The following is a 27,519-nucleotide window of genomic DNA, read 5'->3' as shown; positions in this document are numbered from 1 at the left end:
AACCCCTTTACCCTTAGGTCCTTGTGCCATACAATTACTATTGTTTTTTCAAAAAAAAAAAGTACTTAAAAGCCCTATACCTTTTTCCTTCATCCGTAAGATTTACTCTCTGAGAACATAACTGAGGGGCCAGAGATGGGATGAGCTCTGAGGGAAGCGGTGCGACTGCAGACTAAGAAGATTCGGTACTAGACTAACTGGGGATAACCGTCAAGCTCTCGGTTAGTGTAAGATACATGAGTGGGCGGGGCGTAACCTCTGGCCCTAGAATCCTCACGTCCCCCCGCGGCTGCAGCCCACCCCAACGGTGTCTGCGGGCTGCGGCCATTTTGGCGTTGCCCCAGCTCCGCCTCCCAGCCGGCCTGGCGCAGAAAGAGGAAGTGGGATCGGTAGCCTAGGTGCCAGGCCACCCCCAGGTCCGGACGAGGACCGAACTCTGAGTGCCCTCGCCTCAAATCCGTGTAGCTGCCCTTGGCTGTCGCTTCCCAGGAAAAATCGTAAGACCATGTCGAATATGGAGAGTATCCTTTCCCATCAGAAAAGCTACTGCTAGGGCTTAGGGAAGGGCGTGGGGAAAGGCAGGGAGGGGCTGGGGCCGTGGGAAGAACTCGGTGGGGGTGATGTTTTAAGTCTAGTTGTGGATGGGTGAGGCACCTCCACAACTGGCGCCTGTTGGAAAGCACCGGCACCTTGTCTTGTTTGTTATTGTTTTCCGATAGCGGCCGCCATCCTAGAATCGGGATTTGGCACTGCTTTGGGAAGCGTCAGAGACACGAGACTGGTTTGCGGAGATTCTTGAGCCTGGGTCCTTGAGCGTGGATCCTCCCACGTAGAGGGCTACTGTCCTCCGTCCTTTAAGCTATTTTATCCACTTCTTAGCAATATATCCGGGGGGGATGGTGCGAAACCAAAGGCGGCAGGACTTCTCCGTAGATTTGGTGCGGAGGTATAGATTTTGAAGGCGATAGCTTCTGTGGAACTTCTTTCTTTTTCTGAATGGAGGTGACTGGTAATAAGGTAAAGTGCTTAATGTCGGCCCTCCAAAGTAAATTGAGTGCTTCTGTGTTAATATTGTCACTTGTTTTAGCACATAAAGAAACTCATGTAGTTTACCTAACGCTATAAAAATTCATCAGTTGCACCTGTGCTCCCACTTAAGCAATGAAAACGGGGTTAGGAACCGAGCTGTGTGAAACCCTTCCGAATCCAAGAAGGATGAAATAGCTTTTTACAGCTGAAATACCATCACAGGTTTTCCATGTCGCTGTAATTTCTCTTTTTCCCTGGGAATTGGCATTATAGAAAATAGGGTAACTTGGTATCTTGCCATTGAATCAAACTTGGCCAAAATGACAAAATGTGAGTAATAGTGTTCTTTTGACAGCTCATTTTAAAGCTCTTTGCCTTCATTAGTTTGTGAGTCTGAAATGTAAAAGCCTTTTGATGAGAGGGTTAAATTATAGAAGCCATACTGGAAATATTGATAACATATAAATGAAGAAGAAAGTGTGAGGTGCAAAAATAGCTTGTTTTAACAGAATAGATGACTAAAAGGCCCAGTTATCACTGGAGCTTTAAGATTCTAATTTTAAACGTTAAATAATTTTTTAAAAGAAGTCTCATAAAGGAATGGCCTCTAGATTGACTCAGAATATCAGTTTGTTTTTTAGCATTTTGTTATAGTTTATTTATTTTTAATCTTTATTGTATTTTTCCACTACCATTTAGCTCCCTTATGTCCCCTTTCCCCAGCAAATACCACACTGTTACCCGTGTCCTTTTTTCCTTTTTACTCATTTCCTCTACCTCCTAGGTTTTACCTGTTAAGAAATGTGAGTTAGGGTGAGTCATACAGCCTCTGCAGGCAAAGTTTACTCGTTTGTAAACGTACTAACTGACCTGCCAACCTTACAGAGCTGATCTGAAGATAAAATGAAATGGAAGGGCATGTAAATCATAAAGTTTTGAACATTCTGTTAAGAACTAAGAAATAAAGTACTATTGCTATCTCTTTCCCAAAACTTTTCAAATGATTTGAGGTAATAGGTCTAAAATTGCTTTTTTCTACTCTAATAATTAATTTTCCTTTACCTAAGCATACCCTATGCATTTTCCAATAACAAGATACTTGGTTACTAATTTTCTTTCACTATGCCTGACCATAATTGAAATTAATGGTAGCATTATCGATAATTTAATATCTTAAAGATGAACTGTTAACTACCTTTCAGTCTGTCAAAAGAAGTGAGGAGGTTTAACTTGGCTCATACCATCTATCAATGATTACTTCTCTTGGTTTCCTCTTGTAGATTCCAGACCTTTTCCTTATAGAGGGGAAGACTGACATACTGACTCAGATCTGTTCTCCATAACTAAGTAACTTAAATTTAAGTACATTTATTTCATACCCATATATAATGCAGACATCTCATTGTGACTGTATATAAGAAGATCAAATGTGCTAACAATTGAATTAGCACGATAATTGTGACTTCTGTGTTTGGACAGTTAAAGCACATTGAATTTATCCTGGTAGATTAGATCAAATCTCACTTTAAAGAACTCTGGAATGACCAGATTTATTTGTTGTAACATGTTCATATAGGTGCTTTACAAGTAGAGCATCAATCACAATATGTGTGCAGTATTTTTTTTAAATATATTTTATCGATTATACCATTACAGTTGTTCTATTCCCCCCCTTCAATCCCTTCCACCCGCACCCTCCCTCCCCCACCATTCTGACCCCCTTAGTTTATAACCACGTGTCTCAAGTTCTTTGGATTCTATATTTCCCCCACTATTCTCGCCCTCCCCCTATCTATTTTCTACCTACCATCTATGCTATTTTCTGTGCCTTCTCCCCCCTTCTCCCCCTCCCACCCCCCTGTTTCTAACCCTCCATGTGTTCTTCATTTCTATGGTTCCACTCCTGATCTAGCTGTCCTCTTGGTTTGCTTTTGTTTTAGGTGTGGTTGTTAATAGCTGTGTGTTTGCTGTCCTTTCACTGTTAATATTTTTCATCATCTTTTTCTTATATAAGTCCCGTTAGCATTTCATATAATAAGGGCTTGGTAATGATGAACTCCTTGAACTTGACCTTCTCTGAGAAGCACTTTATCTGTCCTTCCATTCTAAATGAAAGTTTTGCTGGATAAAGCATTCTTGGCTGTAGGTCTTTGGATTTCATGACTTGGAATACTTCTTTCCAGCCCCTTCTTGCCTGGAAGGTCTCTTTTGAGAAATCCGCTGACAGTCTGATGGGTACTCCTTTGTAGGTGACTGTCCCCTTATCCCTTGATGCTTCTAGGATTCTCTCCTTCATTTTGGTCTTGGCTAATGTAATTATGATGTGCCTTGGTGTGTTCCTTCTTGGGTCCAACTTCTTTGGCACTCTCTGAGCTTCCTGGATTTCCTGGAAGTCTATTTCCTTTGCCAGACTGGGGAAGTTCTCCTTTATTATTTGTTCAAATATGTTTTCCACTCGTGGCTGTTTCTTTCCCCCTTCTGGTACCCCTATAATTCGGATGTTGGAACGTTTAAAGATGTCCTGGAGGTTCCTAAGCCTCTCCTCATTTTTTTGAATTCTCATTTCTTCATTCCTTTCTGGTGGGATGTTTTGTTCTTCCTTCTGGTCCATTCCATTGATTTGAGTCCCAGTTTCCTTTCCATGACTATTGGTTTCCTGTGCATCTCCCTTCATTTCAATTAGTTTAGCCTTCATATGTTCCTCGAATTTGTGACTATGTTCCTCTAATTTGTGACTATAATCTACCAGTTCTGTGAGCATCCTGATAAATAGTGTCCTGAATTGTGCTTCTGAGAGGCTGGCAATTTCTTAGTCGCTGAGAGTTATTTGCTCTTGGACTTTGAGTTCTTCTTGTGCCATCTTTCGGGTTGTTCGTGCCTGTTCCATAGCAGGATCAGAGCCCTAAAGTGTTCACTAGAACAGGGCAACTAAGTCGCTGGGTTGTGACGCTGTATGTGGGTGCGGGGTCAAAGAGGGACTATGGCGTCCTGTCCGCCGCCTGCCGCCACAGCCCTCACCGGTGCCGCAGTTGCTGCCGTCACCTGGCCCACGCGTTTCCTCCCACTGCTCGCGAGTGTGCCACTGCCGTCAGCCCTCGCCCCCTGGGGCCTGCGTGGTCTGTCTCACTGCGCGAATATGTGCCCGCGGTCTGCCCCGCACCCCAACTGGTTCCCGTCTGCCTGCGCGCCTGGGTCGGGGGGGGGGGGCGCTGTCCTGCCCGACCCTGCTCGCTGCTGGCTCCGCCCCTCTTACCGTCCCCGACTTCCGTATAATTCAATTTTCTGTCCTTTGGTTGTGTCTTTGTTTCTCCAAACCTTTGTTTTATTCAAACTTGGTTGTGGGAGAAGGCACAGTGTTTCCACCTATGCCTCCATCTTGGTGGAAGTCTCATGTGTGCAGTATTAACACATTGTGTTTCAGGAGTAATGTTTGATTAACTATGAGAATTAAACAATTGAAGAAGAACAATTAAGGGATACTTTCCTACTCCCATACTCCATGTCCCCTTTTTGTGATTCTCTATGTTTTTACCCCTCTTCTGGTATTTCGTTGTATTGTTGGATCAAGCATGCTTCGTTTCCAGGAAACTTTCCTTGTCATTTTTCTAATTTAATCCACCATCCCCAGCAAACTAGAACTCTGAGAGCACCAGTTCCTACCAGTCCTACTCCATGCTCCTTTTCTCACATCTTCCCTTCCATTTTAGCCTTTTTTTACTTTTATAATCATGTACTTATTTATCACTTCCATTGGACTGAATTTCTGGAGGATGGGGTCCTTATTTAGTCTTTGAATCCTCATTTCCTTGCAGAACACTTGGTCACTGGTGGACACAAAGTGGGTAAGGACCTTCTGTTAGGAATTAATTAACATATATTGAGTCTCTTCTATGGGCTGAGCAATGTACCCAGGCTGTCGATACAGAGGGTTATAAGACCCATTTCCAACTCTGAGCAACTTTTGATACAGCCGAGCCAGAACACTCTTGTGTGGGGATAAATAGCAGTGTGACATTGCCCATATTAACTTAGATGAATAGTAGAACAGCAATTCTTGATCCCGTCTGTGGATTTACTAAACTCCCTGAAGTTGTATGCAAAATTTTGTTAGTATGTGCCTGTTTCCTGGGGAAAATATCCATAGCTGGCATCTTAGTTTCTCTGAGGGAAAGGGATTCTAACCTGGAAAAGGGTTGAGAGGTAGTGAAGTAGGTACTGCATGTGTTCTCAGAGTATAGAAAGGGGTGTGAACTGGACTGGTATGTATCATTGTCTCCTTTTGTAATCTCCCAAGAAGATAAGACTAACTGTGTTTCAGGCAGATTGTGAGCTACCTTGAAAATGCCTGTTTACCATTATGAATGGCTTTCTATCCTAAAGCAGAACTAATGACATAACAAAGTCTCTGAGGCTTTGCTCATGTTCACAAGTGTATTGGGATTTGTTTGACCAAGATATTAATAACATTTTATATTTTACCTGACAATAGTTATATAATTTGTGGCATGGCTAGCTAGTAGAATGTTGTCTCTTACAAAAAGTACTGCAAGGAAGGCTTGCTTTGTAGTTCTTCATTTAATGCCATTTGAGTACCAATTCTGCAGTTACTCCTCAATCATCCATCTCCAGGCTTCAGATTTCACATCTGTAAAATGAGGAAAGTGAAGTGATTTCTAGGGTTCCTTTTAATTCCGATGATCTCCCTGTGTTTCTGTGATCACCACCTCTATCTGCTAGAAACACAGGAATGACTACCATGCTGGTAGCTGCAAAAGGGGAAAGTTGGATGCATAATAGCATTTCTCATCAAATGTATGGGGGGGCAGGAATTTATTTATAAAACCTTGTGTATTTATTCTTACATGTTGAAACTGCAGTCACCACAGTACTCACCATGTGATGCAGTACACCTATCGAGATGCTTTTTCCACTGCTCATAACAGTTTTTAAATTTGTTAATTTTCATGCCTTTTAGTGCTTCTCACATTTTTCTGTTTCACCTCTACCACATAGGCAAAACTTTTCCCTTTGGGACTTTTTTCACTGGGGGAAACAAAAAAGTCACTTGGAGGGAGATCAGGTGAATAGGGTGGGTGGGGCATGGGGGTCCTGCTATTTTTTTGGTCAAAAATTGCTGGCACTCAGCATGGTGTCGGCAGGTGTGCTCATAAATTACATCATGAAATGGGCAAATGAGTTGAATCTTCAAAAAAATTCCCTGAAGCTGCCTGTAGTCTCCCACAACAATGCCAGCTGGTACACAGATCCAGATGGGTTCCTAGAACACGCACCCAGTGGGGGAAGCCTGGACTACAAGGGGCCTGCCCTCCAGAACACAATTCCAGGTTTTTTTTGGGGGGTCCCCCCTCATATACATAAACAATCTATGGTGTAGCTACCACTGCTTTATTCTGGGGCAGGCAGGTCCTAGTGGAACATTTTTATTTCCTTCCTCTTACCTCCTTTTCTTTTTTCATCTTCTACTTCCGTATGCTGAAAGGATTGCATAATCTTACGTTTGATACTTGGAATCCTGGAACTCTGTGCCCTGCTGTGTATGAATAACTTCCTTTCCCTTGGTGTTGCTCCACCCACTTCAGGGAGGCAGGCAGGCAGGCAGGCAGGACTTGAGATTCCTACTATGAATTTCTTCTAGTAAACTAATAATTTTTTTGAGGAAACGGAAATCTTAAAGCAAGGCTTCTTTCTATAAACATGATGAATGATTCTTATTTATGTCAAATTTAAAGCAATAATCTATTAACATATTGCTGGTTTCCATCCTTTGTCTCTCAGTAGTGTGATTGCAAATAAATGAAACCAAATAGAATGTTTCTTTTTAATTTAATCTTTATTGTATTTTTCCATTACCATGTAGTCCCCTTATACACATAGAATGTTTTAAAGAGACAGTGGGACTTTTTAGTTCCTTACTCACTACATTGCTCAGTTAAGATAGGCGAGTTAGCAAAGTCATCAGGTGGTAATGATGATTTATTGAATACCTGCTATGTGCCTAAGTCTCTGATGGGGATTTTGCATATATTATTTCAAATTCTCAACACTGTAAGATAGGTGGTAGTACCCTCATTTTATAGAAGAGGAAATTAAAGCTAAGAAAAGCACAGGGCTTGTAACATACACTTGCAGGGGTGTCCAACCTTTTGGCATCTCTGGGCCGCACATTAAGTACATTGCAGTACGTCATCACAAAAAAAAATCTCATCGTGTTTTAACTAAATTTCCAATTTTGTGTTGGGCCTCATTTGCAGCCGTGCTGGGCTGCATGTGGCCTGTCAGCCGTGGATTAGACAGCCCTGAAAGGATCTGGCCTAGGCTCCAACATCTGTGTGTTCACTTTTGCACAGACTCCACAACTTACTGGGCAATTCAGTTGTGTTTGGAGTTCAGGGTACATGTAGAGCTACTTTTTCAGCATATTGGCATTTCACTTGAAATTTTGCTTTATAAAAGTGTGGAAAACCATGAATCTCCACAATCAGTTTAGGGAAAGCCTAGCTTAGATTCTCATGAAGACAAGTCTGGATCATAGATATTTCTTAATAAAAGGTACACCTTGATGTGATATTTTAAATTTTAATTTTGTAGAATTGGAAGGTGAGGAGTTAAGACTTTCTGGAAATTTGAAATAATCAAAATGTTCAGGTGGTTTATTTGGTTTCTTTTTATATTCCTGTCAATTCCAAGGACGAAGCGAGTAAGTTTTTTTGCGTGGATTTTGATAGGAAGAGGGAAGCCTGTTGCCATTAATGGAGGTGTTTGAGACCAGTTTCTCAGAGTCAGTGTTATTGTTTACGTTAGCCAGAGCAAGTGTGGTGGCATGTGGTAGATCTCACAGGGGTTAAGAGGAAGGTGGAAGGGAGGGACAAAAGAAGGGTACACTAGGCAAAAGAACTGTATATGAACAGAGTGAGGTAACTGCTGGAGGCTAACATCACTCTCATACACAGGGTGCTGGAGCCTGGGGTAATTCAGCTCCTAAATTTAGGGCCTTGTGTATCATTCTCTATATATTAATAAATATCACTGTTCAGTTTTGCTAAACTTTTGGTCCATTAATAATAAAGTGTTTCAGCCATTGTCTTTTCTGTGGACAAAGCAAAGCAAATGGTGTCTTAACAGCAACCACTTTGCCAGATTGACTTTATATTAGTCAGTGAAGGAGATGATTCTGCCAGTGTTATTTTTCCAGATAGAAAAATACCCTGGGGATTTAGAGCCGACTAAAATATTTAAACTATCACACAATATATGAAGTCTGGTTCACAGCTCAATTTAGTAGTTGAATTGATTCCATTATTTTCCACATCAGCCATCAATTCCCCCACCTCAGTGTAGAGGAAATTCACCTATTGTAGTATACACAAAGGGTCATAATTCAAATAGCAGATGTCTGAATTTAAGACTCTCATGCCATGTATGTCAAAAGCACCCCAAAGTGAGAGACAATGTGTTAGACTCAGGGATGTTTTGATTGTTGGTCTGGGGCAAAAGACTTGTTATTAGAAAACCATGGGTATTACAAGTTGTCTGGGCTACATAGACACATGGACATGTCTGACAATGGTGACAGTCTAACATGTGTAGTCCTCTTCGGTGTATTCATGGGATCGTACTCGCTTCTATGTAAACTGTACTAAAACTGGTAGTAATCTTGTCTCTCTGCCATATTCTTTTGTAAGGTTGAGGTCACAGAATTCACCTCCTTATTCATTTCTGACCATAGAACTATTGTATAACTTGAAATAGGAACTGGTAAAAATCCACATGCCCTTAATGTACATCTAGCCTCATGACACTTAGTATTTCCTTAATTGAAAAGAACTTGGTGACAGAGAGGGAGGGAGGGAGGGAAGGCAAGGAAAAGGGACAGGGAATGAGAATGAATATATATGCACATGCATTTTCTACTTTCATGGAACTAAATTGTTACTCTGAATTTATTATAACAAGTATAATAATAGGGCTGCAGTTTTCAGAACTGCTAGTAATTATGATATAATCAATAATCTCATGCTTTGTTTCACTAATTATTATTGCATTGTATGAAGGATTTTAATAGTTAAAATATTCCTTCTGGCAACTAAAAGTCAGTTTCATTTTAAATTACTCGAATTCTTTTAAAATTTATAAGTATTCAAGAGTATAAAGGTTTAGACTATTTACTAAACCCCATACGTTTTGAGAGAGAAAATATTCCTGATAGGAAGATACATGTAAAATATTTGTGCAAGAAAGTAACTGTTTACATGGAGCTCTTTTCCAGAAAGGAACATTTAAAAGTAGTCTTATTACTTTTAAGGTGTGAACATTTTAAACAGTCACCATTCCATACAATGGGTAATTGAGAAAATTGCCGTGCACAGGGAAATGGGCTTTAATTTGAGTTGCCATTTGTTTTAATATTCAAATCAGAATTTATACTTTGTGAAATTTTAGAATGACAATAAGGCACACATGCCATATATTGCATTATACCTTGGTGGCTTCAGGAATCATCACATAATCACACACAGTATTTCTACACTGAAATGTATGATAAGGTTTGTTAGTTGAGATAAGGTTTGGTCATCAAATTTTCCTAGTCACGTCATGTTTTGCTACTAAATTATTATGTAAAACTTTCAGTTTTCACAACTTTCTGAATTTTGTGATTGTGGATAACTGATCATGGAAGTATATAAACGGATAGAAAGGGAGGAAGTAACAGAAGAAGGAGCAACAGAAGCATTTCAATATCTATCTATCTATTTATAAGACTGTGTGTGTGTGTGTGTATGGATAGAGGGACCCCCCCAAAAACAGGAATTACCATCCGGCGGGGAGGCCTCTTGTAGTACAGGCTTCCCCTGCTAGGTAGTTATGTAGGAACCCATCTGGTGTATTGGTACACTGACTGGCATTGTTGTGAAAGGTTGTGTTCAGCTTTAGTGAAATTTTTTTGAAGCCTCTTTCAGTGCAGTTGCCCACTTCATGATGGGTGATTTATGAGCACACCTGCCCACACCATGCTGAGGGTCTGGCAGTTTTTGACCCCAAATGGCATGACCCCTGTGCCCTACCCTCTCTATTCACCTGATCTCGCCCTGAGTGGCATTTTTTGGTTTCCCCCAGATGAAAAAAGTCCTCAAAGGGAAACATTTTGCCAGTGTAGAAGAGGTGAAACAAAAAAGAGGCAGAAGCACTAAAAGTTTTTATCAAAATTGACAAGTTCAAAAACTATTTTGAGCAGTGGAAAAAACATCTCAATAGGTGTGTTACATCAAATAGAGAGTACTTTGAAGGTGACTGAACTTTAAATATGTAAGAATGAATACATTTTATAAATAAATTATGGTTTTTGGGGTCCCCCCTCTTATGTATCATGAGAATCAAAGTAGAGATCTCTTATCATAAGATCATAAGAGATCTCCATGATTTCTTATGTTGCTATGATTATAAGAGAAACATTACAATATTCCAACTATTCCTGTGGAAGGGTATTTAAAATACTTAAATACTGATTTAAGTATTTTCTAAACCTAGATATTCATGAAAATCACCTGGTGACCTTTTAAGAAGTACAGATTTCTGAGATACATGCCAGATCTATGAACTTGAACATTACAGAGGTTGGGTCCAGAACTCTGTATTTTGTAAGAGCTTTATTGGTAACTGTTATATTGCTGGTTTGGGGGTGAGATTTCAAGATCAAATCAAAATGGGAAAACTAAAATGGGACAGTGTAAAGCCTAGGGGTGTCCGACATTTTTTTTTGTCTCTGGACCACACATTAAATACACAAATACTAACAAAACTGAGCAAAAGAAGAGGTTTTAAGTAAATTTACGATTTTGTGTTGGGCTGCATTCATAGCCATCCTGAGCCTCATGCAGTCCACAGCTGCAGGCTACACACCCCTGTGAGGATAAAAGCTAGGGATGCTCATAAGCCTCCTGGAATTCACAGGGCAGCCCTACAACAAAGTATTATCTGGCCCAAAATATCAATAGTGCTTAGCTTGAAAACCCCTATTTATAAAAGGACCTATAACTTTCATCTAGCTGAAATCGATAAGAGTTACTTATAAATGTAAAGTATATTTTACATTAAAACTACTGAGAAATTCATACATATATACTTACTTTCTTAACAATTCTAGGCATATCTGTCATTGATGACAAATACTCAGGGTAGCAAAGTTGTCCCTCTTATTGTCTACAAATAAGGTGTTAAATTAGAACCATGAAGCCATTGAAAGATGAACAAGGTAGTTTAATTTATGACTTAGCTTTCATAAATAAAACTTAATTCTTGTTTTCTGATAGTGATAAAATCAGTACAAAAGTCAGTCCTTTATATTGCTGTAAGTGTACCTTTCCAAAAATTTAAATGAACCCCATATCTCTTTTATAGATATCCTAAAGAAATATAGAATCAAGGTTAAAGAGTAAGTAGATTTTACTTACTCTTTCTAACTAGTGATTTATTCATGACACAAACCACTTGCTTTGTCATATTTGTGTGGGTACACTTTATGTTTGTTTTCATGTCATGAAAGTGAAATATTTGTGGTTTTGCTCATTGGGGTCTATTTAACAGGGCACTTTTTCTTCCCATTGTTGTTTTTTCTTATTTAAATTTTTAACACCTCTTCGTTTACCAAAGAATGTTTATGTACAACCCATAGACACAGACAACAATGCAGGGATTGGCTTAGGGCCAGGTGAGGAAGGGGAAGAGGGAAAAAGTGGGAACAGCCTTTGCAGGTCTGGCTCAGTGGATTGAGCGCTGGCTTGTGAATCAAAGGGTCACCAGTTTGATTTCCAGTCAGGGTACATGCCTGGGTTGCAGGTCAAGTCTCCAGTAGGGGGCACTCGAGAGGCAACCACACATTGGTGTGCCTCTCCTTCTCTTTCTTCCACCCTTCCCCTCTGTCTAAAAATAAGTAAATAAAATCTCTTTTAAAAAATTGGGCAGCCCTGGCTGGCGTAGCTCAGTGGATTGAGCGCCGGCCTGCAAACCAGATGATCGCGGTTCGATTCCCAGTCAGGGCACATGCCTGGGTTGCAGGCTGGTTCCTTGCAGGCTAACTACAAGGAACGCACAAAAGGCAACCATACATTGATGTTTCTCTCCCCCTCTCCTTACCCTCTAAAGATAAATAAATAAATAAAAAGCTAAAAAAAATTGGGGACAACTGCTTAAAGAAGAATAAAAATATTTTAAAAAGAAATAAAATTTTTAATCTTAAATATTTATAGACTTAAAATTGCAAAAATAGTACAGAGTTATTCTCTTTACCAAGCTTCTATTCCTAACATCTTATAAAACCATAGTATAATTATCAAGAAAAGGAAATCATAACTACAGTGTCATTAACTATACTACAGCTCTTACTTAGATTTCACCACTTTTTCCACTAATGTCCCTTTTCTGTTCCACGTTCTAATGCAAGATGCCACATTGCATTTAGCCAGCCTTACTCTTGTCCACTCTGTGCCAGTTCTTCAGTCTTTTGCTTTTTATGAACTTTAGAAGAGTACACTGGTCCCTTATGTTATAGGATGTGTCTTAGTTCTGGATTATCCGACATTTTTTCTTAAGGAGACAGCTTTTGTTTTTGGCAACAACACCATAGAACTGATGCTGTACCCTTTGCAGTTCATCATTTAAGAAGGTACATGATGTTGAAATGTCTTCCTTCTGCTGATGTTATCCCATGTAAAGTGTTGTCTGTCAGGTTTCCCTACTATAAAGTGGCTCCTTTTAATAAATATTTTCTTGTTTTAATTTAACGAAGTTTTTAATAAAAAACCAAATGTGGAATAAACATTTTGTCCTGTTTTCTCAAATACTTTGTGAATAGTTGCTTAAGTAGCAGAATCTTATCTGCTTAAGTTTTATAAATTTAACAAGTTGTTTTTAATAGTTAAATTGGGAAATGACTTTTTTGAATAGCCTTGACATATTTTTCCAGAACACCTATTTAACTTGAAGTTTGCTGCCAAAGAGCTTAATAGGAATGCCAAGAAATGCGATAAAGAAGAAAAGGCTGAAAAGGCCAAGATTAAAAAGGTATGCTATTTTTAATATTACTATCTTCTTTTAAATTCATGAGCACAATTAATCATAGAAATGTAGATGTTTCACTTTATTTTACATTGAACAAGGATTACTGGCTTTAGCATTCTAAACCAAATATATATTTAAGTAAAGTATTTATTACCTGCCATAGTTAATAATGGTTTCTTTTGTTATTACTAATTCCAAGCATTAAAGGATCTTTAATCTTCCATGAAAGGATACACATTGTCAAATTTCTGTCTCTCTTTTTTTAAAGATTTTATTTATTTGATTTTAGAGAGAGGAGAAGGGAGGTAGAAAGAAAGGGAGAGAAATATCAGTGTGTGGTTGCTTCTTGTGCGCCCCCTACAGGGGACCTCGCCCGCAACCCAGGCATGTGCCCTGACTGGGGATCAAACCTGTGATCCTTTGGTTCAAAGGCCAGTGCTCAATCCACTGAGCCACACAAGCCAGGGCCAAATTTCTGTCACTTCTGTACCTTCTCCATTTTGCTTATTTTGGAGTTCCGTCTGAGCTATTTAATATTTACTTCTAAATTAACTTTTAACTTTAGCCCTGGCCAAAACTATGATAGCAGGAAAGCATGGATCTATTCTTAGGATTTATGTTAGTTCTATCCATTTCAAGTAGTACATTTAAATAAAGACATTATTAAAGTGAAGATGCTTGTCTGTGTAAATATCTAAAGTCATTTTATGTACTCTCTGTAGAGTTTGTGCCAGCCACCCAGAAAGCCGTGGTTAGTGGCACTTTCATCCTACTAGCCTCTAAAATGATGATGTAGTGATATATATGACTTAAAAAGATGTGTTTTTTAAATTATGTGAGAAAACAGTATGCTTTATGCATTTACTTTGTAATAAACTTAGATGGTAATAAATGGGTGTATATATTTGGAATACTATACACTAAACTAAAGGTTCACAGTGGTAATAATGGCTCAGTGATAGGGTTATAAGAAATTTTAAAATTAGAGAATTATAAATTCTCATTTTATACCTTAAAAAGTAATTGTAAAAGCTCTTAAATATTATTAAAATAGGTTACGTTGGGGTTGTTTTCCTTTTTGAAATATTTTTTGTTCCATTCTTTTGCTGATACTTAACTCTTACTCTTTGTCTTTACCACTATTTATTTTTGTTTTGTTTAAAACAGGCTATTCAGAAAGGCAATACAGAAGTTGCAAGGATACATGCTGAAAATGCAATCCGCCAGAAGAACCAGGCAATTAATTTCTTGAGAATGAGTGCTAGGGTGGATGCAGTGGCAGCCAGAGTTCAAAGTGCAGTAACAATGGGCAAGGTAAGGCTTAGTATCTATAAAGGAACTCTTGATTTCAGTTTAATGAGAATATTAGGACTTGTCAGAAATCCAAATCCATTGCAAGGTGCTGTAGGAACCAGCAAAGGCCTTTATGGGCAAGAGAGACATAGTCAGAGTACTTGGTGAGGAAAATGATTCTGGCAGTGACTTTTAAACTAAGTCCTAGGTGTTATCTTCCGGTGGAGTCAAAGACCAGGAATATATACTGGTAAGGAAAGGTAGGCAAAATTTTAAAGTTGATCTGTAAGTAGTACTCATGTGTTTAAGAGACTGCCTAAATTTTGAGATTACTTTTATAGCATACTCAGTCTTTTTTGTACGCTCCCAATAGGTAACCAAGTCCATGGCTGGTGTGGTTAAGTCTATGGATGCTACATTGAGGAGTATGAACCTTGAGAAGGTAAAAAAAAAATTACTTGATGTTCATATATTATTTTTTTAGTGGCAGTTTTTCTCATGATCATATTTCTTTTTACAGATTTCTGCCCTGATGGATAAATTTGAACACCAGTTTGAAACGCTGGATGTCCAAACACAACAAATGGAAGACACAATGAGTAGCACTACAACCCTAACAACACCACAAGTAAGGATCGTTTCTTTACTTACAATAACTTTTTTCAGATGACTTAACTTAAAAATACAATGATGGCTTTTTGAGCCAAATCACCTCTAAAAGATATGAAGTAAACATGGTGTATCCCGAAACACAAGTAGGAAGTTATGCTCTGCCCCTGAATTCCTGAGGATATGTTGGATGGTGCCATATTCCCTATTTTATTTTGAAATTCTAAGAATTATCCTAGGTCCCATGTCTAGAGAGTTTGGAACTTGGTTCTGCCTGGGTGCCAGTGTTCCTTCCTGTTGAAAGTATTGTACTAGAGGTTCCCTGAGGCCAGTGGGCACTAGGCATTGTCCTCATCCTCAGCTAATTTCATCTCATTGCAAGTATTTTTCCGCTTCCTTCATACTCTTTAGGTTGTGTTATTTATGCACAAGTTACAGGTGAACAAATAGTACATTAAAAGATCAATTATTTTCCAGAAAATTAGGTTGTTTTTCTAAACCCACAACTTAGAGATGTGCTGTGGAGAAAATTAAAATTTGAAAATAATTTGCATGTGACACAATCCAGAAACAAAGTTTTGTGACATTTAAATATTCACACAGAAGAGCTCTCTCACTGTCACTCTTGTATTTGATTCTAGTATCTGTCACATGGTTAATCAAATGAACAAAGAACTGGCTGCTACTTCTTTGGTTGTTAATATGGAGAAAACACAATTTACAATGTAGGTTAGGAGGAAATTAGCAACTGTCCATCAATATTTTAATGCAGATGACTCTTTTCACAAAAAGGTGAATAATGAGATGACAAGCTTAGATTTAGATTTTAGAGTAAAGAAAGAAAGCATTCATGTGTATATCTTATAGTGAATGTACAGGGTCTGGCAGAAGTAAGGTTGAGTGTGGTTCGTAGCTTAATAATATGGGTGTAATAATTTATAGTTTTAATTTGAACATTTCACCTAAAATGTTAGATGGTGTGCTAGAGTGTGATATTCTTATCTTATAGAGCTACATGCCTGTGAGCTTGTAATAAAAGATTTTGTAATAAAATGGGCGTAATTTGTGTCGGACCCTGTATATTTAGCCATTACTCATATACCTTCTCTGGAGCCTTGATCCACAAAATGTGGTCAGGAGTCAGGAAGGGCATCTATATCATCTGGACATTCATTAGGAGTGCAGAAACTCAGACCCCATCCACAGACATTGAATCAGAATCATTTTAACAAGATTCCCAGGTGATTTTTATGTACCTAGTCTGTGAAGCAGTATCTTGAAGTTGCTGGTTCTTAGTCAGGCTCCTTAGGTTCATCCCCAGGTGATCAGTAAAATTTAGGAAACACAAATGAATTGGAAAAATGACTTGAAGTCAGTACACTTGGACACCTAATCCCTACTCTACCACTAATTAACTTTGGGACCTTAAGAGATTTATTACCCTGGGCCTAAGTATATGTAGCTGTAAAATGTAGGGGTTGGGTCCAATCATATGTAAATGCCCTTTAGCTCTGAAAAAAATCTTGAAGTTCATTGACACATTTGCAGAGTGCTGCCTGTTCAGGTATTTGTGGTAGATGCTGGGGTTGGTGAAATATATACGAAACATTTTTCATACAAATTCAACTAAAACTTTCAACAGAAATGGTGAGGGATCTGGTTGAATACATGTGGTTGCCAAAATTTTCATACCCTACTAATGAGCAGTTACAATGTAAATTGGCGTATCCACTATGGAAAATCAGTTTGGTAATATCTACTGTGTGCTTTTAACATAGCAGCCAGAGTGGTCCTGTTAAACATGTCAGATCATGCCACTTTTCTCTTCAGAATCCTCTGGTGATTCCATACCTCCCTCAGAATAAAAGCCAAATTCTTTACAATGGCCTGTAATGTCCTGTGCTACAGGGGTGTCCAACCCTTTGGCATCTGGGCCACACTAGAAAAAGAAGAGCTGTCTTGGGCCACACATTAAATATACAAACACTAACGTAAACTGATAAGCAAAAACCAAGATTTTAAGTAAATTTAGGATTTTGTATTGGGCTGCATTCATAGCCATCCTGGGCCGTGAATTGGACACCCTTGCACGGGATCTGCCTCTCCCTGCTTCTCTGACCTTGTGTCCTGTCGCTGCTTAGCACTCTGCTCAGGGACTTGGTCTACTGGTTAATTCTCAAGCACACCAGGTACATTTCTGCCTCAAAGCTGTTCCTCTTGCAGTTTCCTTTGCCTGAATGTTCTTCCTTCATCTAGTAGGTATCTTCATTGCCTCCTCCTCACCCCCTGCAGTTCTTTGATCAGGTGTCATTTTCTCAGTGCAGTCTTCCTGATCATCCGTCTGAAAAGTACAGCAACAGCACACCCACTATTCCCTGTACTCCCTACATCCCTGCTTACTTTTTCTTCATAGTGCTTATCACTTTCTAATACACCATATAATTTAAAAATATTTTTATTTGCCTCCCCCCTTCACAAGCACTCACTAGAATATGTGACCTTAAAGAAGGCAGGCATTTCTACCATTTGTGTTCATTGATACATCCCTAGCACTTAAAGTGATATATCTGGCATAAAGTAGGTACTTACTGAATATTTGTTGAATAAATCAGAGTGTGTGAAAATGCATATAACTTGTAGTCTAGTACTTCTACTTCCAAATTTATATACAAAGAAGTGCCTGTATGTTTACAAAGATACATGAAAATGTTTATCACACCCTTGTCTATAATCAGGACAAATTAGGGGGAAGATCTAAATGTCTAGAAATGGATAAATAAAATTGAGGGTATTTCTATATGGTATTATATAGGAGTGAACATGAATGAACTAGATCTCAACATAATTAGATCTTACAAGGATGAATAAGAAAAGCAAGTTGCGTAATAGTATACTACTATTAAGTAAAATTTAAAAACAAATAATGCTATTTTAGGTATAAAGACAAAAATGTAAATGTACACAGTATTCAATCTGTTATTTTCTGAACTTTTCCTGCATTTTTAAAAATATTTTAAAGTGAATGAAAGAGAAACTAAGGCCCAACAGCAGGATTAGTGAGTTGCTTCAAATCCTACACCTTGTTAAAGGTAGAGCTGGGACAACATCTTAGAACTCCCACCAGTGTATCCAAAATATTTTTTAACAGCTAATTTAAAAATACCACTTGTTTTGATTAATCAGACTCTATTTCCTGAGAATTCTTGTACTATAGTGAATAAATATCTCAAAAGATTTCTGTTGTATTTATCTCTAAATATTTTTAAAGATTAATCCTTAATATCAAATTACTCTCAACTAGCAGAAGAGTTCTGATTACTATAAGATTCAAATCTATTACACTTTAAATACAAGCAAAGTTGGTTAGAAAATAACTTTCTAAATTGGTTCACTTTGTGAAAGAGAATGACCTTACCCAGATTTCAAATTATATGTGAATATCACGGTTAATATGTTTAACATAACCTCATAGTTTAAGGATTTTATTTAACATTCTTCAGAAATAAATCTTTTTGAAATAATTCGGCTCCCTCTGGTGGTAAAAAATACTTTTTAAAAAAGTTTTCTTTTAAAAATTGTAGACCATATATCCCTCCTTTAAAAGCAATATCACAAACAGAAACCACCCAAAAAACAATTGTCATTAATATATACATTCTCATATTGTTATTCTAGAACCAAGTGGATATGCTGCTTCAAGAAATGGCAGATGAAGCTGGGTAAGCATTTATTCAGTGTTTTTAGATAATCTTGATTTAATATCTGGAGGTCCTAAAATTATGTAATGTGGATAAAAATATTTGTCTTTACCACCCTTTGGTTCACAGGCCGGCGCTCAATCCACCGAGCCACACCACTCAGGGCTATATTCTTTTTATAAAAAGAATCTTTGAAAAAAATTCTGCTATAATCAGGCCACTAAATGTTAAGCTCAGTTTGAGTCCTGTGAACAGAATGACCTGTGCAAAATGTCTAAGGACTTTAAAAGATGATAGTGTTGCATTATTGAAAATGGTCATATGTATATTTTTAAGTAAATAATGTACTGCTATTAGAAATGGGGTATCTGATAATTGGCTGTTTATTTCAGACCCTTCATGTCAGGAGGGAATGACTTGATCATGATAGTAACAGTGCTACAGAAGTTGTGTTATACCAGTATCTCTAGTATATCATTTAGTTTGAGAGACTATCGTAGGTAAATAATAAAAATATTTTTTTCAAAAATAAAGATTAAAACTAGGTGATACTAAAGTTTGATGCTTTATCCTGAAAGGTAAAGTAATAGATTGGAATAGGGTTTATGTACCTTATTCTTTTGTGCTGGAAAGAGAAGAATCGGAGACACCTAGAAAATAGCATTGATGAATATTATTCTAGTGTCTAAGCTAATTCCTGATTATAATAAACAGTTAAGTTTATCAGCTATTTAGATAACTAATGTGTCAACAGTGAATTAAAACCCAGGTTAATAAGTCCAGTTTGCAATATTTGAGAACAGGGCTAGCAGTTAGGTTGTACATTGTTTTTCCTTGTTAGTATCCTGGTACAGCCCACATACCAACAGGGAAGATATCAAGAAAGGTGATTTTTACTAAGTATTTAAGAGACCAAGGCTTCATCTTGATCTCAGAGGACTCCATCTTAGTGATGTGTGGCTAAGGACTTATTTCTGTTCCCACCGAAGACTAAGAAGATTGGGCTTGAGCCCTGGCTGGTGCGGCTCAGTGGATTGAGTGCTGGCCTGCGAACCAAAGGTTCCCTGGTTCAATTCCCAGTCAGGGCACATGCCTGGGTTTTGGGCCTCATCCCCAGTGAGGGGCACTCAAGAGGCAACCACACATTCTTGTTGTTCTCCCTCTATTTCTCCCTCCTTTCCCCTCCTTATAAATAAATAAATAAACTCTTTAAAAACAAAGAAGATTGGGCTTGAAAGTACAGCAAAGGAGGTCTTATAAAATGAATATTGCCATATTACAGCTTTGCTAACCCTCAGTGGAAATCAAGTTCAGTAGATAACTTTTTGAGAAGATTTAGAGCAGGATTTGTCAATCTTGACACTGTTGGCATTTTGTACTGTTGGATTTTGTAATCCTGGGGGCTGTCCTATGCACTGTAAGAAGTCCAGCAGCATCTCTGTCATCTACCGATAAGACACTAGTAGCTGCCCGCCCCACTGTGACAGTCAGACATGCATGCAGACATTGCCACCTGTTCTGAGGGCGAGGACATGGTTGGGGGCCAAAATTGAGAGAAATTAGGTATGTCGATAATGGATGATGATAGGAGCGGTAGAAACTGATAGAAGCTCTGGTGTAGAGATACTGATGCCCATCCTTAAAAATGTTTCTGTCTGAATTCTGTTTGAGTTTGTGATTCCATCAACAAAATTTTAGTATAGCATACCTTTAACTTTTCTGTAACAATCCATCTCTAGACTCTCCTAATGACTATTTAAAGGTATTGTATTCTCTGTGGTGTTTTCCAACTGAAGTCCACATGCACTGGTCTACAGGTGGAGAGGTTACTTTCTATGTCGTACAATGTAGATGATGGTCACAGGCCTTGGAGGCAGTAAGTCCTGTGCTCAAATCCTATTTCTCACTATGGCGGATCTTGGGCAAGTGAACTTAATTTTTCTAAACTTAAGCTGTACCCGTAGATGCCAGTAATGATTCCTGCTAAGGGTAGCTTAGGAGCTAGACTCACTGAACATGAAGTAGCTTAAATGTTGGATATAGATTCTGAGGCTACATTTATCTAACATGTTCTATCTTTTGGGGGACATATTAGTTTTTCTCTATGGTATGACTCATATAGTAACCACCAGTAAATTGAATACATTGTATGATTTTTATTGTGCTCTTTTGTTCAGATGACCAGATCATTTTCCTTTTATTAACTTTTGTTTGTATTTATAACATTTAACTAGTTTTATTTTTATTTAAGTGAAAGTAAAATGCTAGGTGGAATATTTAAATGTGCAATAAGACTATTTTATTGCTTTTATAATTGCATAAGATGGAAAGTACCTATATTAACATTTGTTTATGCTAATCATTTTAAAATTGTAGCCTTGACCTCAACATGGAACTACCACAGGGTCAGACGGGATCTGTTGGCACTAGTGTTGCTTCCACGGAACAGGTAGTCAAATTTTATCTTGATTGCTATGAACCTGATGTCTGAATTAAGTATGTATTGTGTATATATTATATTTCTTTATAAGTAATATAAATATATACCATTTCTTTTTTATAAAGAGATTTTCTGCTATAATATGACATCATAAATTAGGAAACTGTGGTTAGTCTTTACTCCTCAATGATGGACATTTTCTATTTGCATGTACATTTAAAAATTTTTTTAATCAAAATTTATTTATTTTTATTAAATACTTTTGAGTTTTATTGTTGTTCAACTACAGTTTTCTGCATTTTCCCTCCACCTCTCCCCACCACTCCAGCCTTCCGCACCACTCCAGCCTTCCCCACCACTCCAGCCTTCCCCACCTACCTCCCGTTTTCACCCACCCCTTGTTTTTGTCTATGTGTCCTTTATAGTTCCTGTAAATCTTTCACCCTTTTCTTCCCATTATTCCTTCCCCTCTCCCCTCAGGTTACTGTCAGTTTGTTCTTAATTTCAAGGTCTTTGGTTATATTTTGCTTGCTTGTTTGTTTTGTTGATTAGGTTCCAGTTAAAGGTGAGATCATATGGTATTTGTCTTTCACCACCTGGCTTATTTCACTCAGCATAATGTTCTCCAGTTCCATCCACACTGTTGCAAAGGGTAGGAGCTCCTTTTTCTTTCTGCTGCATAGTATTCCATTATGTAAATGTACCATATTTTTTGATCCATTCATTTACTGATGGGCACTTAGGTTGCTTCTAGCACTTAGCTACTGTAAATTGTGCTGCTATGAACATTGGGGTGCATAGGTTCTTTTGAATTGGTGTTTCAGGGTTCTTAGGATATAATCCTAGCAATGGAATTGCCAGGTCAAAAGGCAGATCCATTTTTAGTTTTCTGAGAAAATTCCATACTGTTTTCCACAGTGGTTGCACCAGTCTGCAATCCCACCAACATTGCACTAGAATTCCCTTTTCTCCACAACTTCTCCAAAACTTGTTTGTTGCTTTGTTTATGATAGCCATTCTGACCAGTGTGAAGTGGTATCTCACTGTGGTTTTAATTTGCATCTCTCTGGTGGCTAGTGATGCTGAGCATCTTTTCATATGTCTCTGGGCTCTCTGTAAGTCGTCCTTAGAGAAGTGTCTGTTCAAGTCCATTGCCCATTTTTTAATTGGGTTGCTTGTCTTCTTAGAGTGGAGTCATGTGAGTTCTCTATATATTTTGGAGATTAAACCCTTGTCTTAGGTATCATTGGCAAATATGTTTTCCCATATAGTTGGTTCTCTTTTCATTTTAATGCTGCTTTATTTAGCTGTGCAGAAGCTTTTTACTTTGATGAGATCCCATTTGTTTATTCTTTTATGTCCCTTGCTCTAGGGGACATAATCAGTGAAAATATTGCTATATGGAATATCTGAGATTTTCCTGCTTATGTTCTCCTGAAGGACTATTAATGGTGTCACAACTTATATTTAAATCTGTCCACCTTGAATTTATTTTTGTATATGGTGTAAGTGGGTGATCCAGGTTCATGTTTTTGCATGTAGCTGTCCAGTTCTCCCAACACCATTTGTTGAAGAGGCCATTTTTGCTCCATTTTATGCTGCTGTCCCCTCTGTCAAATATTAATTGACCATAGAGACTTTGGTTTATTTCTGGGCTCTCTGTTTTGTTCCATTGGTCCACATGCCTGTTGTTACCAGGTCGTTTTGATTACAGTGACCTTGTAATATAGTTTGATATCAGGTATTGTGATCCTTCCTACTTTGTTCTTCTTTCTCAAAATTGCTGCAGCTATTTGGGGTCATTTATGGTTCCATGTAAGTTTTTGAAATGTTTGTTCTCTATCTGTGAAATATATTATTGGTACTTTAATAGGTATTGCAATGAATCTATAAATTGCTTTGGGTAGTATGGCCATTTTGATAATGTTAAATTCTTCCAATCTGTGAACATGGTATATGTTTCCACTTGTTTGTGTCTTCCTTAATTTCTTTCTTTAGTGTTGTGTACTTTTCTGCATGCAGGTCTTTTACCTCCTTGGTTAGGTTTATTGCTAGGAATTTTATTTTTCTTGTTGCTATGTCAAATGGAATTTTTCCCTGATTTCTTTTTCTGATATTTCATTGTTGGTATACAAAAATGCCTTTGATTTCTGAATATTGACTTAGTATCCCACTGTTTTGCCAAATTCACTTATTAGGTCAAGTAGTTTTTTGGTGGAGTCTATAAGATTTTGTATGTACACTATCATGTCATCTACAAACAATGACAGTTTTGTTTCCTCGTTTCCAATTTGGATGCCTTTTCTTTCCTTTTCTTGTCTGATTGCTGTGGCTAGGACTTTCAATTCCAGTGTTGAATAGAAGTGGTGAAAGTGGACAAGCTTTTTTTGTTCCTGATCTTAGTGGGAAAGGCTTTAGTTTTTGCCCATTGACTATGATTTTGGCTGTAGGTCTCTCATATATGGCCTTTATTAGGTTGAGGAATGCTCCCTCTATTCACACTTTGCTGAGTACCTTTATAATAAATGGGTGTTGTATCTTATCAAAAGCTCTTTCCACATCTATTGATATGACCATGTGGTTTTTGTCTTTGCTTTTCTTTATGTGGTGTATTACATTTACTGATTTGTGGATACTGAACCATCGTTGCATCCCTGGGATGAATCCCACTTGTTCATGGTGTATGATCTTTTTGATGAATTGTTGGATGCGATTTGCCAATATTTTGTTGAGGATTTTAGCATCTATGTTCATCATCAACATTGGCCTGAAGTTTTCTTTCTTTGTTGTGTCTCTATCTGGTTTTGGAATTAGGATGTTGCTGGCTTCATAAAAAGAGTTTGGGAGTCTTCCATCATTTTGGATTTTTTGGAATAGTCTGTGAAGGATAGGGGTTAGCTCTTCCTTAAATGCTTTGTAGAATTCTCCTGTGAAACCATCCTGTCCAGGGCTTTTGTGTGTCGGGAGTTTTTTGATTACTGGTTCAATTTCACCAGCTGTTACTGGTCTGTTCAGGTTTTCTGCTTCTTTACTGAGTTTTGGAAGATTATATTTTTGTAGAAATGTGTTTATTTCACCTAGGTTTTCAAATTTCTTGGCATACAGTTCTTCATAGTAATTCCTTACAATCCCTTCTGTTTCTGTGGTGTCAGTTGTAATCTCTCTCCTTTCATTTCTGATTGTGTTTATTTGGGTCCTCTGTCTTTTTTTCTTGATGAGCCTGCTTAAAGGCTTGTTGATTTTATCTTTTCAAAGAACCACCTCCTGGATTCATTGATCCTTAGAATTGTGCTTTTAGTCTCTATGTCATTTAATTCTGCTCTGATCTTGGTTATTTCCCTCCTTCTACTAGCTCTGGGCTGTGTGTGTTGTTGTTCCTCAAGTTCTTTTAGGTGTAGGGTTAGATTGTTTGTTTGAAATGTTTCTGTCTTTTTTAGATAGGCCTGTATTGCTATGAACTTCCCTCTCAGAACTGCCTTCACGGTGTCCCATAAGCTTTGGGTTGTTGTGAGTTCATTTTTGGTTTTTTCCAGAAACTTTTTTATTTCTTCCATAATTTCATTCCTGACCCATTCGTTGTTTAATAGCATGCTTTTCAATCTTTATGATTTTGAGTGTTTTGGGTCTTTTCCCTTGGGGCTGGTTTCCAGTTTCCCTTGTGGTCGGAGAAAATGTTTGGTATGATTTCAATTTTCTTGAATTTGTTGAGGTTTGTATTGTGTCCTGTCATATGGTTCATCTTTGAATATGTTCCATGTGCATTTGAAAAGAATGTGTATTTTGCTTGTTTGGAATGAAAGGCTCTATATATATCAGTTAAGTCCATTTGGTCTAGGGTGTTACTCAATCCCACAATATTTTTGTTGATATTTTATTTGCAAGATCTACCAATTCTTGACAGTAGGGTGTTAAAATCCCCTAGTATAAGTGTGTTGCTGTCTATATGTTTCTTGAAGTCTTCCAAGATTTTCTTTATGTATTTGGGTGCTTCTATGTTGGGTGCATATATATTTATGATGTTAATGTCTTCTTGGTAGATTTTTCCCTTGAGTATTATGAAGTGACCTTCTGGGTCTCTCTTTATGACCCTTTTTCTTTTGAAGTCTATTTTGTCTGTTTGAGTATTGCTACCCTGGCTTTTTTTCCCTGTGCATTTGCTTGGAATATTTTTTCCATCTCTTTACTTTCAGTCTGTGTTGCATGCACATGTCATTTAGAGATTGAATTTGCCCCCTTTCATAGCTTCTGCTTTATTTAGTTCTCCATTTATTCGGAAATGTTTAAAAAAAGTGAATTCTTAGTGTTGGTTTTTGTGTGAATTTTTGAGACTAATTTAATCTTATTTAAAATGTGAGCTATTTAAAATATTAGTGCTTTATATATGTCACAGCCTCCTGACTTTTAAAGTTTTATTTCTTCAGGATGAACTCTCACAGAGACTTGCTCGTCTACGTGATCAAGTATAATTTAAAGAACTGGTGCTTTTGTTTACTTCACCTGCTTCTGTTTCATGTGTGTATATAGATAAGTTGCCCTCCAGTTACACTATGAACACTAGATGTTACAGAATGCTTGAACACTGTTTATATAGAAGGCTTTCTTTTGCCTTGCTGCACTTTCCAGTACTTTAAGAAATTCCAGAGAGTTCCCACCTTGGCAGATTTTAGAGTTTGTATATTATGTTGAACCAAGCTGGCATTAGTTTGTTGTACATGAAGCATCTTCTTTAAAAATTGCATAAAAATGTAGCAGCCAAGTACTACAGAAGTAATTATAAATGAAAGGTTTTGGTTTCTCTTTAAGTCAAAGTTGTTTTAAGTCTGTACTCACATGTGATGCATAAAAGTTAAAGCAGGGAAAGCATGTTTACTTAACATGCTTACATAGCCAAAAACACCTCATTTAGTGTCATACAGTGGACAATGTTATTGTTTGTGTTTTATGTTTTGTGTGTGTTTTTGCTGTTTTAGCATGAATCCATTAACTTTTACTTTGGATTAACTTTTAAATTTAGATGATCATCAGTGGAATTTTTACCCAGTAATTTAATGACTATTATTTGAATTCCTGAAGTTAAAAAAAAATTCATTGATAATTTTTCAATGTCACTAGAAAAGCTGTACAACATTAAATGAAAAAAATCATGCTTTGCTTAGTTTTAACATTTTTTCTTTGCTAACTATCACTGTTCAGACTTGGTGAAATTTAACCTTTCATACTGTCAAATAAAATTGGAACACATTTCAAATGATTCTTCTATTTCTACTGTGCTCTTAGTATACGGTATTTTAAAAGATTAATTTACATGGTCTTAATGTCATTTACAGTTGCCATAAGCTTGTTGATTGTTTTCTGAGAATCTTAGCCTATATTTTTAGAGCAGCCAACAAAACATAACAAAGAAAACAAAACTTAATTAACTCATGTTATAACTACCATGAGTCCTGGTTAAATGTGTTTGTCCTTTTATCTCAAACAAAAACTGTTTTAATAACTGGAAGAAATAACCTTAAAATAAATGTTAGGATAAAACGTTTTGCCTAGCCATGTGAATCACTTCCAGACCAATGGAAGTTGGTATACTACACAAGGAAGGGAGCGCGGAAAGGTTCTGAGGTCCACAAGAGACTAGAGTCTGCAGGGTCAGGCCAGACGGTGGAAGGCTAGAATCCTTGGGGAAAAGTGTTTGATGGCCAAGTGTACTACGTTCCATCTTCCCACAAATATCTCTATTTTACCTACCTAATATGAACAAATGCTTGCAATTTTCTGCTGTAGCAGTCTCAAATGTGGAGAAGTGACCAAGTAATATTTTAGCTAGTGCACTAATAACTTACCCAGGTAGGGTGTTTTTCATTACTTCCTGCATGATTGATCCATGAAGGAATTTTAATATTTCACTCAGTTCTTTTTTTTGCAAGTTATTTAAAATGCATCTCATTTAGTTCTATTGAAGAGCAGAGCTGTTTAGAAAATCTTAACCATTGTTAAATTATGAGGGCATTCAAAGTGCAATTATGGAGACTTTTTTGCTAAGTATTTCCCATTCATATATGTTTTGTACAGTAAAGGAGAGTGCATAAATGAAGGTTGTTTTCACTGGTTAATGAAATGAGAACGTACTCTTTTGCTACAGTTACACCTACTTCACTTTGTTGGTACTTGACTATATGGTATGACCTCAATGTGGTAATCTTCCATTTTGGTTGTAACTGATGCTTTGTCCTTTTTACTTAAAGGGTAAATTTGTTTATTTTGGAACATCCTGGGGAAGCATAGAAGAAATTATTACTGACTAAATACCAATGAAACATTAATCTTATTTTCCATTGATGGGAACTTATTTTGAATTCAATAAAAAATGTTAATTGTGAA

At 37.5% G+C, this 27,519-nt stretch overlaps 1 protein-coding gene across 1 annotated transcript; it reads left to right on the top strand.

Moving 5' to 3' along the window:
- The first annotated feature begins 280 nt into the window (after positions 1–280).
- Positions 281–27,519, top strand: LOC118996759 (charged multivesicular body protein 1b-2). The gene is made up of 8 exons (XM_037060317.1): positions 281–521; positions 13,010–13,107; positions 14,272–14,418; positions 14,771–14,839; positions 14,918–15,025; positions 18,682–18,725; positions 21,081–21,153; positions 25,566–27,519. The coding sequence occupies exons 1-8, from the start codon at positions 506–508 to the stop codon at positions 25,608–25,610; spliced, it is 600 nt and encodes a 199-aa protein (XP_036916212.1). The 5' UTR covers positions 281–505; the 3' UTR covers positions 25,611–27,519.

The sequence above is a fragment of the Sturnira hondurensis genome, unplaced genomic scaffold (genome assembly GCF_014824575.4).
Source record: "Sturnira hondurensis isolate 20B ecotype Veracruz unplaced genomic scaffold, ASM1482457v3 Scaffold0011576, whole genome shotgun sequence".
In the NCBI taxonomy this organism is placed as follows: Eukaryota; Metazoa; Chordata; class Mammalia; order Chiroptera; family Phyllostomidae; genus Sturnira; species Sturnira hondurensis.
The sequence above is the reverse complement of the archived record's forward strand: the minus strand, read 5'-3'. Positions and strand labels throughout refer to the sequence as shown.